The 19,343-nt window shown below is 44.8% G+C and overlaps 2 protein-coding genes across 2 annotated transcripts in view; both read right to left on the bottom strand.

Annotated features, from left to right (window-relative positions):
* Window positions 1-220: 220 nt before the first annotated feature.
* On the bottom strand, window positions 221-13,257 carry LOC311111359 (calretinin-like; the record flags this gene model as incomplete). The annotated part of the gene is made up of 11 exons (XM_084154077.1): window positions 221-337; window positions 2,419-2,490; window positions 4,118-4,171; window positions 4,755-4,794; window positions 4,898-4,953; window positions 5,052-5,129; window positions 5,304-5,360; window positions 6,208-6,288; window positions 6,505-6,594; window positions 6,873-6,949; window positions 13,164-13,257. 11 exons carry the CDS (start codon window positions 13,255-13,257, stop codon window positions 221-223), a joined length of 816 nt encoding a protein of 271 aa, XP_084010203.1.
* Window positions 13,258-16,858: 3,601 nt separating this feature from the next.
* LOC311111358 (purine nucleoside phosphorylase-like) overlaps window positions 16,859-19,343 on the bottom strand; it is a gene marked incomplete at both ends in the record, with an annotated part of 8,532 nt that continues 6,047 nt past the window's right edge. The window contains 2 exons of the mRNA XM_084154076.1: window positions 16,859-17,055; window positions 18,288-18,478. Of these exons, the coding sequence (XP_084010202.1) occupies window positions 16,859-17,055; window positions 18,288-18,478 (388 nt within the window). The remainder of the gene's footprint in view (window positions 17,056-18,287; window positions 18,479-19,343) is intronic.

Raw genomic sequence — 19,343 nt, 5'->3', positions numbered from 1 at the left:
ATCATCAGGCAGCACCACGCTGTGATAAGGGGGGAGGGGAGGTGGGGCAATGTAAGGGGCAGGTAGTTAAACAGAGTGGGGCAGTTGGGCTGAGGGTCTTGCTTGTGCCTTCAAGTGGACTTTTACTCTTCAGAGATGGGAGTGGAGGAGGGGGCATACATGCACCTGCTTATGCCAGGATGGGGGCAGTGGGGGGTTGCCAGGGGTCAGAGGTGAAAGATCACAGTGTGGAGTCGCGGCAGAGGACGATCTCCAACTCGGTGCGGTAGAGCTTCCCCGCGTCGGACAGAGCCATTATGCTCTTCTTGTAGCCCACCAGACCGGTCGAGTCCAACTGCTACAGCAAACGGGGGGAGAAACAGACGTGCCTCAACCAATGATGTCATTAACTATGGTGTCTACCCTGTAAACAATAATGAGTCGTTAGGACGTCCCCAGGACTTCACGAAACGGTCGCCTGAAGTCGTCAGGACATTGTGTCATGGTCCCCTGGAGGTTTTGTCTAGTTCCCGGTTGGTCCCGGGGATGTCCCTGAGGACTTTTTTTAGGACTTTCTTGGGATGTTGGGTCATGGTCCCCTGAAGACCCCCTGAACGTTCTTGGGATGTTGTGTCATGGTCCTCTGGAGGTTTCTGTCTAGTTCCCGGTCGCAAAGAAACATCCCCCCCCCCCCACCCCAATAACAAAAAATCTATCCAGGGCACGCTTACCCTAGTTTCATTACACATCACCCGTTGTTACTGTTGCCAAGCCTATCAAGGCCCTGGTTGGTGAACCACTGATCCAGTCACAGCTGTTTGTATTTTGGCAATGCTAAGGGCACCCAAACACACATAGTGCTTTTAACATACAGTGTATTCAACTTACATATTTGACACCCTTTGACATAGATGATTACATTGTGTATGTTTATTCATACAGTAATTATTATTTAACATGTCCTCCTCTGGGATTTGAACTCACAGCCTCTTGGGTCACAGCATTCCAATCTTCCTGCTATGCCACCATGTCTGTATCAATGACTGATTTCACCTGTAGGCCTGTTCCTACACTTAGCAATTCAAAGTAAATCTCAGCTCTGTTAAAAATACACTGAAGAAAAACTATTATATTTATCGTAGTGATTCAGGAATAACATTAAAACAGAATAATATGCCCCACCAACATTACTGCAAACCCAAACTCAAATTGCTGAAATAAGTAAACGAAATCAATGAGAGAATAGTGAGATTAACTGATAACTACAATAGCAGTGCAGATGGCACTCTTTTGCTAAGTGCAGGGATGTATTATAGGTAATGAATGTGTAGGGGACTTTGTGGCACAGCAGAAAGATCAGCATAACCAAATCTAGAGGTTGTGAGTTCAAATCTCAGGTGGGGTCATATTGAAAAGTCAGTAGTGATCATGTCAAATGTAATAATATTTTCATTGATTAAAGATTTTTACACTATTTTAGCTGAACAGGGTACCACTTACCTTAAAACCCCCATATCATTTCATCACTTTACTTAAAATGGTTTGGGACACCTGGGACCATCCCATGACAAAAACCTCTAGGGGACCATGACACAAAGTCCCAAGATTGTTCAGGGGACCTCCAGGGGACCATGACACAACGTCCCAAGAACGTGCTAAAAACGTCCTTGGGGACATCCTCAGGACAAACGTGGAACTAGACAAAACCTGCAGGGAACCATGACACAATGTCCAAAGAAGGTTCAGGTGACCTTCAGGGGACCATGATACAATGTCCCAAGAACATCCTAAAAACATCCCAGGTCAAACCGGGAACTATAAAAAGGTCCCCCAGAGAATGTTGCCTTGGGACCATCATTCGACGTCCTAAGGACTAGTAAAATGAAAGTCCTGAGAACGTACTAAAAGGTCCTGACATGGTCCTCAGTGACATCCTGGGAACTTACAGGGAACTAGACAAAGATTCCCCAGAGAACGTTCCATTGGGACCATCACGCAACGTCCTAAGGACTAGTAAAAGGAAAGTCCTGAGAACGTCCTGAAAAGGTCCTGAAATGGTCCTTAGTGGCATCCTGGGAACGTTCAGGGAACTAGATAAAGGTCCCACAGAGAACGTTCCCTTGGGACCATCACGCAACATTCTTAGAACATTCTCAGAACGTCAGTGGGATAACTTTGCGCCGAAAGCTTTAAGGGACCTAATGGGAAAGTCACCAAATATCCTCAGGACGTCCCCTGTTTGCTAGGTGTGGCCCTAACGGTCAATGCAACACCACATCCTGATCCAACAACAACTCAGAAGACAATAACCTGTACAAGACCACAACGTTCTGCCAATCATTCTGATCTTGAAAACACTCCAGGTGCAGTATGAGATAATCAACCAATCAACTAATCAAAAGATGAGTCAGTAAATAAGTGAAGTCTCTTGTTCTTTACCATTTTGTTCTTGTCATGGAGGTCCTTTAGCAGTGCGTCCAGCTCCTGCTCATCGATGTAACCGTTCCCATCCTAGTTAAACAGTGAAAAACAGTGAAACAGCAGAAAGGGGCGGGGCATCTCATATCAAATTCTCATTAAAAGAACAATCAAACACTCCTCCCACTCAGAGTATACACAGGTTAGATCAATCATTCACAGACCAACTGCCAATTCAGATCAATACAAAAGCATTAGCATGAGACTCCTGTACTGTACACCTGTCTTTCCTACTGTACTGTTTTCTTTGTGGAAAGTTCAGTGGCGTGTATTCATGGTTACCAAGGGAAGCCAGGCTTCCCCAAAAAGTTGACCAAAAAGTTGTTTTATGAATTTCGTTCAATTCGCAAGAGGCTGAAATGAATGTATCTCACCGGAGAAAGCATCCGAGCGAACCAAACAGCTCCCCTCTGTCTCAGTATGTGTAGTGTATCTATCTGATGCTGTCTGGTCAGAAAGAGTATGACATTGTTGCCGCCGGTAGCATTGAATGCAAGGGAAGCCAGCGAGCATTTGGCCTCCCTTGATAAAACATTTATAAAATAATAGCCAATCATCTTTGAGCTAAACTGAGTGAGCTCATCTGTGAATGATCTTGGCGCACCAAAGAAAAGTATCAAGGGAAGCCAGTTTGGATTTTGCTTCAGACCAATCACATCCCAAGCCAAACGTCAATAAAAAAACTTGAATTGTTGCATCTCGTTGTGTTCGGCCCTTTCCTAAATTAGGGCTTTGGACTTGTGGTTTTACTTAACAACATGTTTTTTCTACTTGCACACACACACACATAAATCAGTACCATGGTTAGCCACATCATATTTAGCTTATGTTGATTGGACTAAATCGTTTTTGGTATCTTTTAGTTGTCACTGTATTTGACTAAGCATAGGTGATTAGATGATGTTGAAATGTTGAAGTTGAAATGTGGTCCTCTGTAGCTCAGCTGGTAGAGCACGGCGCTTGTAACGCCAAGGTAGTGGGTTCGATCCCCGGGACCACCCATACACAAAAAAAAATGTATGCACGCATGACTGTAAGTCGCTTTGGATGAAAGCGTCTGCTAAATGGCATATTATTATTATTATAAATGGTGTCGGAATAGTGGAGTCAGTTTCTGTTTTCTTTGTGACTTGCAGTAACTCTCTGTGGTTCTAAATCTATAGTTGTTTAGTAGTCTGAAAATGTCGGAAACATTACCTTGCTCGACCATGCTGCAGGTCATGTAACTATTACATGCAATAGGTTTCTGGACTTCACTGGACAGATGTTGCTCTCAGATTTTGTGACAAAAACAATGGTGTGGTTGAATTTATTCTGCCACTGTTTCTTCTTATTGTCTCGGCCTTAGGCCTCTATATCACAGTGTCAAGGCATATGATCTAGCAGGTTATAGAGCAAACAGCGCAATTATCACAAAACATAAGTTGTAATATGGCTTTTTTTTCTGGATTGGCTTCCCCAGTGATTTTACCCAAGCACCGCTACTGGGAAGGTTACCAAGGTAACACTAACAAAATAATTGATACAGACGCAGGTGTATCTTTGGAGTATTTACTTGTGCAAGTGAGCATTTGCATGGAGCTAGTAGCTTGTGTGACAGGGAAACAAGCAATCTCTCTCACACACCCTCCCTGCAAATATGTGTACTGTGCTCATTTACCTTGTCATAGAAGGTGAAGATTACATTGAACTGCTCTGCTGAAAGCTTGCATCCCTGGAGAGATAGGAAAGACAGGGAAGGGAAAGTATAATAAAAATATAATACATACTGAACATGATATATATATATATATATATATATATATATATATATATATATATACACTGAGTATACCAAACATTAGGAACACCTTCCTAATATTGAGTTGCAGCACCATGGGAATGCCTGCATCTGTTCCTCACAAACTGGAGTCTAACTGGTTTCATTAACGAGCCTGCAGAACTGACAGACAGGTGTGTGTGTGTGTGTGTATGTGTGTGTGTGAACGTGCGTGCTTGAGTGCGTGTGAAAGAGGGTTGCAATGACTTTTAAGGGTGTCGATAGTCTAGCCAGGTGCAGACTCAGTAAACGTCTCCCATGATAAACAGTATTATCCTCTTAAAGTGAATGCAATAAAGCTGAATTGTACCATCGGTTGGATCTGCCGACATACACATTGTATGACCTTTACCTTAGGGTTATAGTCAAGGCTGCTTTAATTCACATAGTGACCGACTCTTTCACAAATGAATACGTTGCCCCAATTCCTAAAGGAATTTGTGTGTGGGGTGGGGAGGGTGTGTGGGTGTGGTCTCACCTCGAACTTGAGCAAGAAATTTTCCTGAACCGGCAGCAGCCTTAAATGAGATGAAATAAAATCGTTCACATTCAGATTCTTTACTTCAAAATGGATTCAAGAGTAACACAGAGAGTCTCTCAGTGAACAAGACACACACTCACCTGGCCATTTCAGACAGGCCCAGTTTCCCATCACCGTTCAGATCAAACATCCTCAGCTGGAGAGAGCGATACAACAGTGAGTGGCATAATGTTACTACACTGTGTTAAACCTGTGTGTTTGTGTAAACGTGTACAGTACGTGTGTCACACTCACGATTGTCTGTGTGTACTCGTTGAGCTTCTTGTCATCGTAGTGTCTGTTGGCCTTCTTCAGAAGATCTGACAGGAAACCCTGAGGAAGACAGATCCTCGTTACCCCACTGGTACTGGCTCAATTAGCAACAATGACCCAAAATGAGAGTTTAATGATGAGTGCTCAGGGGTCCTCCTCTGACAACAACCACAAGTCCTTGGAAACTGACTAATGAAGGTTATGAATGTTTAAAAGTTTGGCACATTTGTTTACCTTCAGTTCATTGGCTTCGATGTATCCACTGCGATCAGTGTCATACCTTCGCCAAGCCTGTAGACAGAACATTTTTAACATTTCATCACAACACAGCACACACGCATTTAAACACAGTTTCGCCACTGTCTTTCTTTCACAAGCTCTCCATTTTCCAAACGACTCTACCCAACAGAGATAAAGAACTCTAAAACCTTAAAACCCTCTTTACTTTAACAACAAGCGGAAAGTTATAATGCTATAATCGGTAGAGAGAATGTAGCCAGACGGAAATAGAAGAGGATGAGAGTGAGAAAAGTATATCGTTTGTGTTTTAATCTACCAGCTGTCCCGTGTCTAGAGCGGAGCCTTTTCAAAGATAGATGTAAAAACCACATCATCCCCCCCACAGTCTCCTGCAGTGAGGCTGCAACCCATCCATAATGAATGGCAGTCTGAGAATAGCTCCTGTGTTCCCCTCCTCCCCCCTCCACTTTTAACATGGGGTAGCCAGCACACCGGACCACTGCAAAACTCCCTCCTTCTATCTATCCTCCCTTCTCCTTACTTTGTGTGTCTTCACCAGCAGAAAACAGTTAAAAAGAGCCCCCCTCCCTCTCTCTCTTTCTCTTTCTAGTTATTTCTAGATATAAAACGCTTTAGACAAGGAGATACCTGTTTCCCTGATATTTCTAAGCTCTCTTGGGATTGATTCTGTGTGTGTGGGTGGATGTGTTTTTGTCTTGGTTTTTGTGTATGGGACGAAGTGATCAGACTTAGCAATAAACCAAAAAGTTATCCTTATCGGAGAGCAATGATCGCAGGAGTCATCTTTAGTGATCGATATACTGTACAGTGCAGTGGGCTTATACACACACACACACACACACACACACACACACACACACATACAGACACAACTTACCGCCATGAATTCTGCACTGGATCCCACAAATGTTCTGAAACAAAGCAGGAAATTTTCCTCTGTGGGCAGAATCTGAGCTAACTGGAGAGAAAGAGGGAGAGAGAGAGAAAATATAGAGAGAGAGGATGAGTACACTTGGCTTCTAACTCAATATTAAAGTGTATTTCAACAACAACACTGTGTACAGAACAAAAAACATATAGTATATGCAGATATAGCATCAGAGGAAAACATCAAAAGTAACCAGACATTTCAATAGAGGAGTTTGAATGTGCTTGTGTACAGTATGAGTCGTACTTCTGACATCTCGATTCTTCCGTCTGCATTCTTGTCGAATTTAGCCATGAACTCCTTCATCTTTTCTCTAAACGCAGCATGTGTGGGATCCTGGAATAGACACACACACAGAATAAATCAAAAACTGATAAAACAGAGAATTCCTACCTAACAATTCCCTATGATAATATGTTGTTATAGACTATCATTCTCCAGTCTATCAGCCTATCTAGAAGCCTGAATACACTGTGGATGATGATAGTCAAGTAAAGTGGACCATTTGCTCATTTAAATACAATGTTTAATGTTGCCTCGACTAAGATGGAGTCAGTCACTCACTTTAAGGCAGGAAGGAATTATGTATTTTCGAAGTATTCAAACCCACTCACCACGCCCGCTCCTCTCCGCGCGGTCTCTAGCTCCCGGAAGAAGTTCTCCAGCTCCTTTCCCTCGATGTAGCCATTTCCTGTAGAACATACCCAAGGGTTTAAGGTCATTCCTGGATCAGTGAGATGGGGATTACATTGACCTTTGAACCTGTGGAAACCATAATGGAATCCTCTTAGTGATATGGCTCTTTCTCAATTCATCTTTCCTTGATTCCTTGCATTCTCTCTCCTCACCTCCTTCGCAAATCCCATTGGAGTAGAAAGTCAGGGGAGGGACCTTGGACCTTCTCCTCCAATACAGTTGAGAGGGGGTGAGGGGATAAGATACACGGTATCACCAAATGTGAATTGAGATAGAACCCTGGTATGTAGTGTGTTTCATTACTGTAAAAAAAAAACTGGGTTCAATATGGCTGCGTTAATTTAAGCCCTTCGCTCGACAAGGAGCTCAAAGAAAGTCCAGAACAACGAGTCCACAAGGAGTCCAGAGAGTCAAGTGTTGTATTGCACCACCATGACTGTTTGCATACTCTAAATTCTATGGAAACATGTTCACAAAAACACTCTCATTATCTACCCTAATGCTACAGTCACACGATATTGTCCATCTGGCCAACACGACTCCCACAGGAGTACAGTAGCATAACATTGAGTCACATATGTATATCCAACACACGCACACTGCTGAGCTCCCTGGTCCTTACTAGGATTAGTCTGATATCCCAGCAAAACCATCAGGCCCAGTATCTGATGGGGGGATGAGATAGAGGGAGGAGGAGAGAAAGGGAGGGTAGGTCGGAGGGAGGGATTTGAAAGGGCTTAATGTGACTTATTGTGTCACAGCACCATAGGAATAAAATGATAGCTGACCCCACAGGGAGGAAAATCATGGATGTGTGTGTGTGTGTGTGTGTGTGTGTGTGTGTGTGTGTGTGTGTGTGTGTGTGTGTGTGTGTGTGTGTGTGTGTGTGTGTGTGTGTGTGTGTGTGTGTGTGTGTGTGTGCGTGTGTGTGTGCGTGCGCGGTATGGGCAACCCACAGGCTGTAGATATTTAAGGCTGATTGAAAATATAACAAACTCCTAATTGTCTTTGCTGATCAGATCTCTAACGGTTTGTGCTCTGTGAGCTCCCCCATTGGTCTGTGCTCTGTGAGCTCCCCCATCGATCTGTGCTCTGTGAGCTCCCCCATCGGGGAGATGAGAGAAACTGCATTGACGTATAACAGTGTTTATGAACTCCAGTCCTCGAGTACCCCCAACAGTACATATTTTTGTTGTGGTCCCGGACAAGCACACCTGATTCTACTTGTCAACTAATCATCAAGCCCTTGACCAGTTGAATCAGTTGTTTTTGTCCGGGGCTACAACCAAAATATGTGCTGTTGGGGTACTGGAGGACTGGAGTTGGGAAAACACTGACCTATAAGACAAACGCCTGCCCTATTGCGTTGGGGGCTCTGCATTAGTCACATGATCGAAGCACTGCCCGAATCTGGAGTCCTCAGGCGGATCAGGATGGCATTTACGAATGGGAAGTGTGGAAATTCTCTGGTAATGCTGCCGGAGAATGATATTTAAAAACATAAATTGCCTGCAGCTCAGAGAGCATTAGCAACATAATATACAGTGGAATGGCTTTGTGCCTGGGGGGTTGACAGTGGGGGGTCAGGTAGATGCTTATTGGGGCATTAGATCTTCTGTAGCGACATTCACAAACATGACAGGCATGGGACTGGCTACGCATGATGTACAGCAAGTTTGCTGAGGACACCACAGTTGTAGGCCTGATAACCAACAATGACGAGTCTACCTATAGGGAAGAGGTAAGTGAACTGGCATTGTGGTGACATCATGACAACAACCTCTCCCTCAACGTCAGCAAAACAAAGGAGATGACTGTTGACTTCAGGAAGCAGAGGAGGGAACATGCCCCGATCCACATCAATGGGACTGTATTACAGAGAGTCACGAGTTTTAAATTCCTCGGCGTCCACATCACTGAGTACTCATCATGTAACAACAACACCACCACTCTTGTCAAGAGGGCGCAACAGCATCGCTACTTCCTAAGGCGGCTGAAGAAATTCGGCATGCCGCCCCGGGTCCTCTCCAAATACTCCCGCTGCACCATCGAGAGCTTCCTGACCGGTTGCATCACGGCCTGGTTTGAGAATTGCTCCGTCCACGACAGCAAGGCCCTCCAGCAGGTGGTGAAGACGGCCCAGTACAATCACTGGGACCATGCATCCACCCATCCAAATCAAATCAAATCAAATCAAATTGTATTGGCCACATGCGCCGGATACAACAGGTGCAGACATTACAGTGAAATGCTTACTTCCAGGACATCTACTTGAAACGGTGCCTGAGGAAGGCACACAGCATCATCAAGGACCCCACACAACCCAGCCAAGAGCTGTTCTCTCCCTTATCGTCAGGCAGACGGTATCAAAACATGAGGTCTAATACCAACAGGCTCACTTTATGTTCTTATTCTTATTGTTGTTGCATTGTTGAGAAGGAACCTGCAAGTAAGCATTTAATTGGACCATGTGTATCCCGTGTGACTAATACAACTTTAAACTTTAAACTTCATTTGCGTGTTGTGTTTGATAGGTAAATCACCATCTCTGCATTGGCTCGCTGGTGTTTGAGATGCAAGCAAATCACTGCAGAAACACAAAGCTTTGTGTATGTAAACAAATCAGCCCATCAGATGGAGGGACTGAGGGCTGTCTCCTCTCTATATCAACATGTCATCACTCCACTGAAGCACAACTAAACATATTCCTGTACTGTGTGGGAGGGAAGTGGGGGAGTGGGCTGGTTAAATGTGTAAAGAAGTTTCCCCAAAGACATGGATATTATGCTAGATATGTGCAGACCATCACAGATAATCCTAATTGCTCTTCCCAATGTGAGGATTTAGTGGGAATTATGCCCATGTCCTTACACAGGGCCGGCCTTGGGCTTAAGTGACATAGGTGGTCATCTATTTCCCCGTGCTAGGGGGCTCCCGACCCAAAAAGTAACTCAGTCTTACTGTTGAGAGTTAGAATAGTAGAATACACAAAGTGCAATTTCGAAATTTGGTTGTGCATCAGCAGTTTTCCTCTTGATATGTCAGTCACTGACAGCACTCAATTAATCTATGACAGCTAACATTAGATTGGTAAATTAGTCTACCCAGCTATCTAAACGTGTAGCAATCATGGCCGGATTACCGAAAGGGAACGAGGGGGCCCCATTGATTTTGTTAGCTACTCACACTCACGAGTAGAATTGCATGAAATTAGTTAGACATTTGCAAAAGTTTCTTTTTTGCCCCATGGCAAAATTTTCAATTGCAGAAAACTTGCTTTAAAACTGCAAAATTTTCTCTATGCCCCATGGCAAAATGTGTAGAATTGCAGGAAATTAACTTCAAAAGCGAGGTGGTGGGCCTCCCAACAAAATCTTGCCTAGGGCCCCCAAAAGGCTAGGCCCTGTTCATACATTTTCCAGTTATATTAGACATAGATCTTGTTTCCTTGCATGAAATAATATCTGGTGTGAAGAGTGGAATAATGCATGCGTTTCCCAAATACAGTGGCTTGCGAAAGTATTCACCCCCCTTGGCATTTTTCCTATTTTGTTGCCTTACAACCTGGAATTAAAATTGATTTTTTGGGGGTTTGTATCATTTGATTTACACAACATGCCTACCACTTTGAAGATGAAAAAAATATTTTCTTGTGAAACAAACATGATATAAGACCACAGATTCTCAATTGGATTGAGGTCTGGGCTTTGACTAGGCCATTCCAAGACATTTAAATGTTTCCCCTTAAACCACTCGAGTGTTGCTTTAGCAGTATGCTTAGGGTCATTGTCCTGCTGGAAGGTAAACCTCCATCCCAGTCTCAAATCTCTGGAAGACTGAAACAGGTTTCCCTCAAGAATTTCCCTGTATTTAGCGCCATCCATCATTCCATCAATTCTGACCAGTTTCCCAGTCCCTGCCGATGAAAAACATCCCCACAGCATGATGCTGCCACCACCATGCTTCACTGTGAGGATGGTGTTCTCTGGGTGATGAGAGGTGTTGGGTTTGCGCCAGACATAGCGTTTTCCTTGATGGCCAAAAAGCGCAATATTAGTCTTATCTGACCAGAGTACCTTCTTCCATATGTTTGGGGAGTCTCCCACATGCCTTTTGGCGAACACCAAACATGTTTGCTTATTTTTTTCTTTAAGCAATGGCTTTTTTCTGGCCACTCTTCCGTAAAGCCCAGCTCTGTGGAGTGTACGGCTTAAAGTGGTACAGACAGACCACCTCTGCCTCCCACAGATGGATCACTGGCCGCACGCGACATCCCTGAAAAGCCTTAAATGCATTCATTTATTCACAGCGCACGGTGAGACCTATTTTTACATTCCACAAACTATACTTTTTTGGTGGGATTAACACTCTGCTCTTTCATGTATTAACAAAGAACAATCTCTCATGTATTAATAAACAGCTCCCCAAAACAGACAGAGAGAAAGAGTGTGTGTGTGTGTGTGTGTGTGTGGGGGGGGGGGGGGGGGGGGGGGGGTGCGTGTGTGTGTGTGTGTAATTGGACTCATTCCTCATCCCTGGCTCTACTACTTCTAGGTCCATTCCAGCCCAGTGCACGCCAGGGACTTCAATTTTTTGGTGCCAATTATATTACTGGACTGGTAGCCAGCTATAACTCTCACCAGCGCGTGTATGCATGGCCGTAGAGGCCAGGGTTTAACGCATATGGCCGTTAGTAGACCCGGTGGGGGGATTTAACCTTGGCTGGGGCAGTGGAGCGCTTAAACGTTCGGAGAATCCCTGCGCTTGCTCAGGTGTGACTGTTTACACGCTCTAGGTGACAGGCTGCAGAGCTAAGAGTGAGCGCTATGGGGCGAAAACATGTCAAGCCTGCGCAATGTCACATACTTTTTTTACACATCTTTACACACTTCAACAGGCGCGTGTTTAGTAGAGCCCTTGGTAAGTCTGGATGGGCCTAGCCCAGCTTTTTGCTGCCAAGCATAACGTCTCCAACGGCCCTGAGGGACCACCATGGGATGGGGGGAGAAGGATTCAATATGCTTTGCGCAGTGCAAAAATGTATACATGGATGGATGGATTAAATAAAGAAAACGCAGTGCTATACCAAGCAATATATTTCGCTCTCATCCTTCTACCCCCAATGACTGTAAAGGCTATATGGCTATTCCCCATATTCATTCCGTCGCTCTCCTTTTCCCCATCACTACTACTCCCTCCTCTCTCCTCTCCCCCCACTTCCACTTTTCCCTCCTATTTGTCCTCTCTCCCCAGCTTCTTCACACACTGCTCCCCCTTCTCCTATTCCCCTTTTCCCCCTACTCTCTCTCCATCTCCACTCCTCCCCATTCCCCGACCGGACACGGCAAGCTGCCTGTCAATACACTAGCGCCTGGCAGAAGCCCCGCTGATGACATAGGCTACTGTAGATTCATTCATAGGAGACGGGCGGATCCGGTTGCCTCGTGGGGGTCGCTACAAGTCAGGCACATATATAATTCACAGCGATCAAACAGCGTTAAAAACAGCCACTCCGTAATGCACACACGTCACCACTCTATATAATAAATAATCTAGAAAGAACGCATGTTTAATCTCAAAGAATGTAGTGCTGTATTACACTTTCATGTTTTACGCACAGAAAATAGTGCCACAAATGTGGTCCAAAGCAGCGCTCTTATATTCTACATCTTGGCGCGGTTCTTACTGGTGCGTAATTGAGGAACTAAAATAAAATAATGATTAAAAAGCATGTTTATATGGGATTATATGTAGCCTACGTGTCGACTGAAATCTCATCTAATGTTCTTGTGGGGAAAATGCACTAACTGAACTATTTGAAAATGCTTTTCCACTTTGCTACTTCAAAATATACAACTTCAATATGCTAATTGTTATGTTAAAGTTCATAATCAAGTGTAAAGTTAAACATCTTTCCAGAGGTGCATGATCAAGGAACAGGGCACAGGGCACTCTCTGACTGACAATCACAGCCAAGATTCCCAAGACGCAGTCCAAATAACAACCCCAGATGCTCCTCTGTCCCGCAGTACAACACCCAGGACTTTCTGCCCTCGTCTATCACATCTGCTCACTTGCTCTGTCCCACCAAGCACTAGGCAATCAATTTAACAACTATTCAACCATTCTAAATTTACAAAGAGCCTACTCCTGTGATATGCCCATAGTCCAGTCCTGCCCAAATGTAACCCCCTGGCCTCAGTACTGACCGTCTGCGTCGAAATGTTTCCAGATGTCGAGAAACTGCGCCGCGGTGAGCTCTGCCAGGTGGAGATGAGGGGGCTGCTGTGCTTGAGTCGCCATCGTTCAGTCGCTGCTGCTTTTTTCCCTTTCCTTCTGGAGCGCGTGGAAATCCCGAGTTAACTTTGTCCCAGTCGTATCTAAGAGCCTCTCTAAACTGTCAGCCGCTGCTTTCAGCCGGGGCTTTTAAACCCCCCCGCGGCGCATGCACTTCTCACGCTGACAGAACGGGGGCGCAGCGGCCCTGAGCCTGCATGAACTCTGAGCCAAGGAGTGTGAGAGCCTGCAGGAGAAGTACGGGTCTCAGTCACTCATCTCAGAGGGATGAGAGATGCTCAATGGCACTGTTCATGCAGGCTCCTCGCTCTGGAGGCAGGACAACACGGGCAGTTCTCTGTGTTGATTGGAATTATGGAAATAGAATCATATAGAGAAAGGCTCCATATACTTGCTCTCATGAGCCGAAAGTGACATCAAAGCATTCCATCACATAGTCTGTTCCATCAAACAGGCCAACACCTCAGGAAGACAGGAGGAATCAACTAGGTGTGCGTGTGTGTGCGTGTATGTGCCAGTGCACATGCTCCTGTAACGAGTATGTTGGATATCAGAGTCACTCCAGCGTCTATCTCTCTGCTCTACCATATGCCTCACCATTGATCTTACTGTAGGTGTCAGGTATCACTTTGAACAAGAGACTGAACTATACCCTCTCTCACGCTCCTAATTGACTCCCGTCTTCTCCCCCCACCCATCCATGCACCCCTCTCTCACTGCCTCATCTCCCTCACAGTAAGCCCTTCTATAGGTTCTGTTTAGATGTACCTTTCTCCTCAGTCTCCTTGGCCATTCGACCCCATAGCTGGCACAAATCCTATCACCCAGTAGGACGACTATATTGTACTGCCACTAAAGTATGATAAAGCGTCTTTAGGCTCTGGTATGGGGGATATCCCACTCTTCCTTTATCTCTTTTCTTCTCACTTTTCTCCCATTCTTTCTATTTGGGGCTCCAGCAGCTTTGATAAGGCCAAACCAAGCATGTGTGTGTGTGTGTGTGTGTGTGTGAGAGAGAGAGAGAGAGAGAGAGAGAGAGAGAGTGAGTGAGTGAGTGAGTGAGTGAGTGAGAGAGAGAGAGAGAGAGAGAGAGAGAGAGAGAGAGAGAGTGAGTGAGTGAGTGAGTGAGTGAGTGAGTGTGAGTGAGTGAGTGAGTGAGTGAGTGAGTGAGTGAGTGAGTGAGTGAGTGAGTGAGTGAGTGAGTGAGTGAGTGAGTGAGTGAGTGAGTGAGTGAGTGAGTGAGTGAGTGAATGAGTGAGAGAGAGAGAGAGAGAGAGAGTGACTGAGTGAATGCTAGAGGTGAGTGAGTGAGTGAGTGAGTGAGAGAGAGAGAGAGAGAGAGAGAGAGAGAGAGAGAGAGAGAGAGAGAGAGAGAGAGAGAGAGAGAGAGAGAGAGAGAGAGAGAGAGAGAGAGAATGTGAAGGTGAAAGGGAAAGGGAGCGAGAGGAAGAGGGAGAGAGAAAATCATTTTATCTCTACCTAGCAGTGTTGTGTGTTGATTAGAGAGAAATGAAGTGAGCGATGGGGGTGGGGAATGAGTGTGTGTGTGTGTGTGTGCATGTACGTGTGTGTGTGTATGTTTAAGAACGATGGGGGTAGGCAGTGCTCTCCCTGGTGTAAAAATATAGTTTTTCCAAGCCAGGAGGATGAAGGGGATAAAGAAAGAGAGAGAGTGTGTGTGTGTGTGTGTGTGTGTGTGTGTGTGTGTGTGTGTGTGAGGACCCCTGTTGTGAAATCTATACTGTATGAATAATAATTACAGACAGTGCATTTATAGGAGTGTTTCCCTCTGCTCTGAGATGGGGAGAGAGGAGAGAGAGAGAGGTAGGGAGAGGAGAGAGAGAGGTAGGGAGAGGAGAGAGAGAGGTAGGGAGAGGAGAGAGAGAGGGGGGAGAGGAGAGAGTGAGGGGGGAGAGTAGAGAGAGGGGGGGAGAGGGAGCGATAGAGAGATTGGAAGACAGAGTAGGGTGTAGTAGAGTAACCACTGATCAGCTCTCACATGAATATGTCCATTAAATCCTTGCGCAAGGCTTACCTGAACACAAAAATTTCCCCACACATGCATGCATGCACGCACCCACTCACACACAAACAAAAATGTCCGCATGTATGCACCCACCCACACACACAGTGTCCCAAACACACATACTGTACAGTGACCCTCAGACCTACTCCCTTTAGTTAACCATCAATAACATGTTCAGGTAAGCCTTGCGCGAGGATTTAATGGACACATTCATGTGAGAGCTGATCATCAGAAAGGCCATTACATTTAAAAGAGGACATCTGCTGATTAGAAGGTGAGGGTATTATTTTAGCATGCCACTCGCACTGCACACCCCATGGATCATTTGAAAGTACTTGTTCAATCTGGGTAATGTCATAAAAAAAAAACGTAATCTGTATATGTAGCATTTAAATGTAAACTAGAGTGAGGATGAAATGGCTAGAATGTGATAGATATTAATAAAAGATAATGTGCACATTTTAACACAATAGGGGACATGGGGGGAGGGAGGGGGCATAAAGGAGATGGGCAGGTGTTTAAGAGGCTTTTCAGAACTTTTTTATTTAATTTCTAAAATTGATTTAAAAAACAACTCCATAGCTGGGGTAGAGCTATGTGGGATGAGAGTATGCATGACGTGTGTGTGTGTGTGTTTCCATTAGGCATTTGTGTGTTCAGGGAGTTCATCCTAAACCAAGAGGGTCATTTTGCTTACTGTAGACCCCAGTCATCCCCTCTATGCAACTGCAATACTCTCCTTTTCTCCCTTCATCATTTCTCTCTAGTCCCTCTCTCCATTTAGTTATTGATCCATGTTATTGATGATTATTTGATTAGTTTCACCACAACATCTCCTGCTTGGATCAATGAGACTTACTCTAACATCTCCCCTTTCCCGCTCTTCCTCTCTTCCCTCTCTTTCGATGTAGCATGATCAGAGAAGCAATATTGGTTTAACTTGCCAAAGCATTTGATGAATAGATTGATGAATGTAAAGGCAGTTGAACATAGAGGCAGACACGCATGATCGGAATGGTGCCTTTTATTTCACAAGAGTGTTTCAGAAGAGATGCAGGGCTATAAGCAAGCCAACAACAGCAAGTAAGCAGAAAGAGACACTGTTTGTTCCTAGAATAATACAAACTTTTATTAAAAAAAAAAAATCAATAGATTAAAACTGTCCATACTGTCAGCACTATAACAGATATTAGAATATATTCATTTATTTTTACAAAGATAGTTACAAAAATGACTTTGGACTGAATGGAATATCAGTGTTAGCTTTTTCAAGAAAATAAGATGTTACTTAAGAAAGAATAATCAGTTGTGGACAACAACAAGGTGGAGTTGAGATTTCCTAGTCCTCTCTCTCGCAGGCACATATGAATAACTCAGTCACATCTGCACATACCAACATGCCTCTCTGGAGAAGTAAACCCTGAGTTTCTCACATAGAGTGATGTGTGTAAAGTAGTGCTGTAAACATCTAAACTCACAAATACTGATTCCAATACAGTGTGTGGAATCAGATACACTCGTACCTCTGATTCAAGCTGCCCTTAGTTTTTATTGAACATCACTATCAGATAGTGTGTGTCTCTATATTCGGGCCAGGAGGTTGATGATGAGTTTCTGCAGGTCCTGTGTGCGTCGCTGGGTGATTTCCAGCACCTCCTCATGGTTGACGCGGTCCTGGCTGCCATACTCTGACACCACGCGGTTGGTGATGAGAGACAGGCCGAACACACGCAGACCACTGTGACGAGCCACTATCACTTCTGGCACTGTACTCATACCTGAGTGAGAGGGAGCGAGAGACAGGGAGCAAGACAGAGATAAAAGGGAGAGGTCAGAGGGAGGCAGAGGGAGGGAGAGAAAGTGATACAGGAGGGTGTGGGTGTGTGACAACAGGGGATAAAGAGGGGAAAGGAAAGATAGGGGGAGGGGTAGACCTAGAAAATGAGTAATGTCAAAGGATCAAATGTACAGCTTCCTCCCTGTCAACCTGTTACCCTCTAACGGACACCACTCAGGGTTCAGATCAATTGAACTGTGACCCCTGAAGCTGACCCCATTGGCATAGATATCCCACTGGGCACAGACGTCAATTCAACATCTATTCCACGTTGGAAAACAACCTTGATTCAACCAGTGTGTGCCCAGTGGGATGGCACCTGATGTTGTGTGTTTGAGAGAGAGGAGCACCTGAGGTTTTCTGTTATTAACATCTGCTTGTTTGTTCCTAATTTTGTTTCTAGCTGCATGCACCTCTCCCCGTGTGTGTGTGTATGTGTGCGTCTGTGTTTTATTGATGGTGTCATTGGTTAGATAGTATTACAAATTCCCTGTCAGTGACTGGTATTAGCACCTCACAACCCAGAGCTGCACAATCCACTCCCCATCCCCCACGACCGGAGCCTGAGAGTATAGGGGGCACCATAAACCTGCCTCTCAAACTCTCCCTGACGTGTGAGATGTGCCCTGATAGGTTGCTAGGGAGGTTAGTAGGGGGCCGGACATCTGCCCATCCTCTTGACTATACAGGTCACACAATACTGTGAGTCTGAATGACGTAAAATGACGTAAAAGTCTCCCTCAAAAGTGACAGACATCTCTGTCTCTGCCCATCAACAATTGGACTCAATAATATCTCTGAACTTGTGGGATGGTGTGCGTGCCCAAAATCCACTACCATTCCGCTACCTCTCCCACATTTCATCCCAATGTACATTCCCATGTGCATCCCCATATGTATCTTCCTCAGTGTGTTTAAATAAAGTTTGTGTGTGTTAATTCTTGGGATGCTTTATTCCCCTCTAACCGGGGGGCGGTTAGTGAGTCACAAACCATTAAAATACGTAGAGCCAGGTCGCTCTCTTTCAGATAGAGTGTTCTTGGGGAGAGCCTTCTCCATTTCCTCAGTCAGAAGACAGTATACACATCCAAGGCCTGATGTGCTCCCTCAAGGGACAAGTTGCCCTTTGGCACAGATCTGAAACCTGACCATAAATCAGTGTCTTGTACTCACCCACAGCGTCTGCCCCCAGACTCAGCAGTATCTTGCTCTCTGCCACTGTCTCGAAGGCGGGGCCGCCCACATTGCAGTACACCCCCTGTTGGAGGAAAGAGGAACAGCCCTGCTCCTCCGCTACCTCTCGAGCCAAACGGCCCAGGTCTGCATCATACGCATCCGACATGCAGGGGAACCGCACACCAAACCTACACACACGCACACACACAGAACAGTAGAGTTAACACACACACTGAACCCTCTCAAACATACACCCCAAAACCTCACATGCCAAAGTGTACTTTTTTAGTCGGAAGTTTACATACACTTAGGTTGGAGTCATTAAAACTAGTTTTTCAACCACTCCACAAATTTCTTTTTAACAAACTATAGTTTTGGCAAGTCAGTTAGGACATCTACTTTGTGCATGACACAAGTAATTTTTTCAACAATTGTTTACAGACAGATTATTTCACTTATAATTCACTGTATCACAATTCCAGTGGGTCAGAGGTTTACATACACTAAGTTGACTGTGCCTTTAAACAGTTTGGAAAATTCCAGAAATGATGTCATGGCTTTAGAAGCTTCTGATAGGCTAATTGACATCATTTGAGTCAATTGGAGGTGTACCTGTGGATGTATTTCAAGGCCTACAGTCAAACTCAGTGCCTCTTTGCTTGATATCATGGGAAAATCAAAAGAAATCAGCCAAGACCTCAGAAAAAAATGTGTAGACCTCCACAAGTCTGGTTCATCCTTGGGAGCAATTTCCAAACGCCTGAAAGTACCACGTTCATCTGTACAAACAATAGTACGCAAGTATAAACACTATGGGACCACGCAGCTGTCATTCCGCTCAGGAAGGAGACGCGTTCTGTTTCCTAGAGATTAACGTACTTTGGTGCGAAAAGTGCAAATCAATCCCAGAACAACAGCAAAGGACCTTGTGAAGATGCTGGAGGAAACAGGTACAAAAGTATCTATATCCACAGTAAAATGAGTCCTATATTGACATAACCTGAAAGGCCGCTCAGCAAGGAAGAAGCCACTGCTCCAAAACCGCAATAAAAA

The sequence above is a fragment of the Coregonus lavaretus genome, assembly GCF_964263955.1.
Source record: "Coregonus lavaretus genome assembly, chromosome: 37".
Taxonomy (NCBI): domain Eukaryota; kingdom Metazoa; phylum Chordata; class Actinopteri; order Salmoniformes; family Salmonidae; genus Coregonus; species Coregonus lavaretus.
This window is presented reverse-complemented; position numbering and strand designations above follow the sequence as displayed.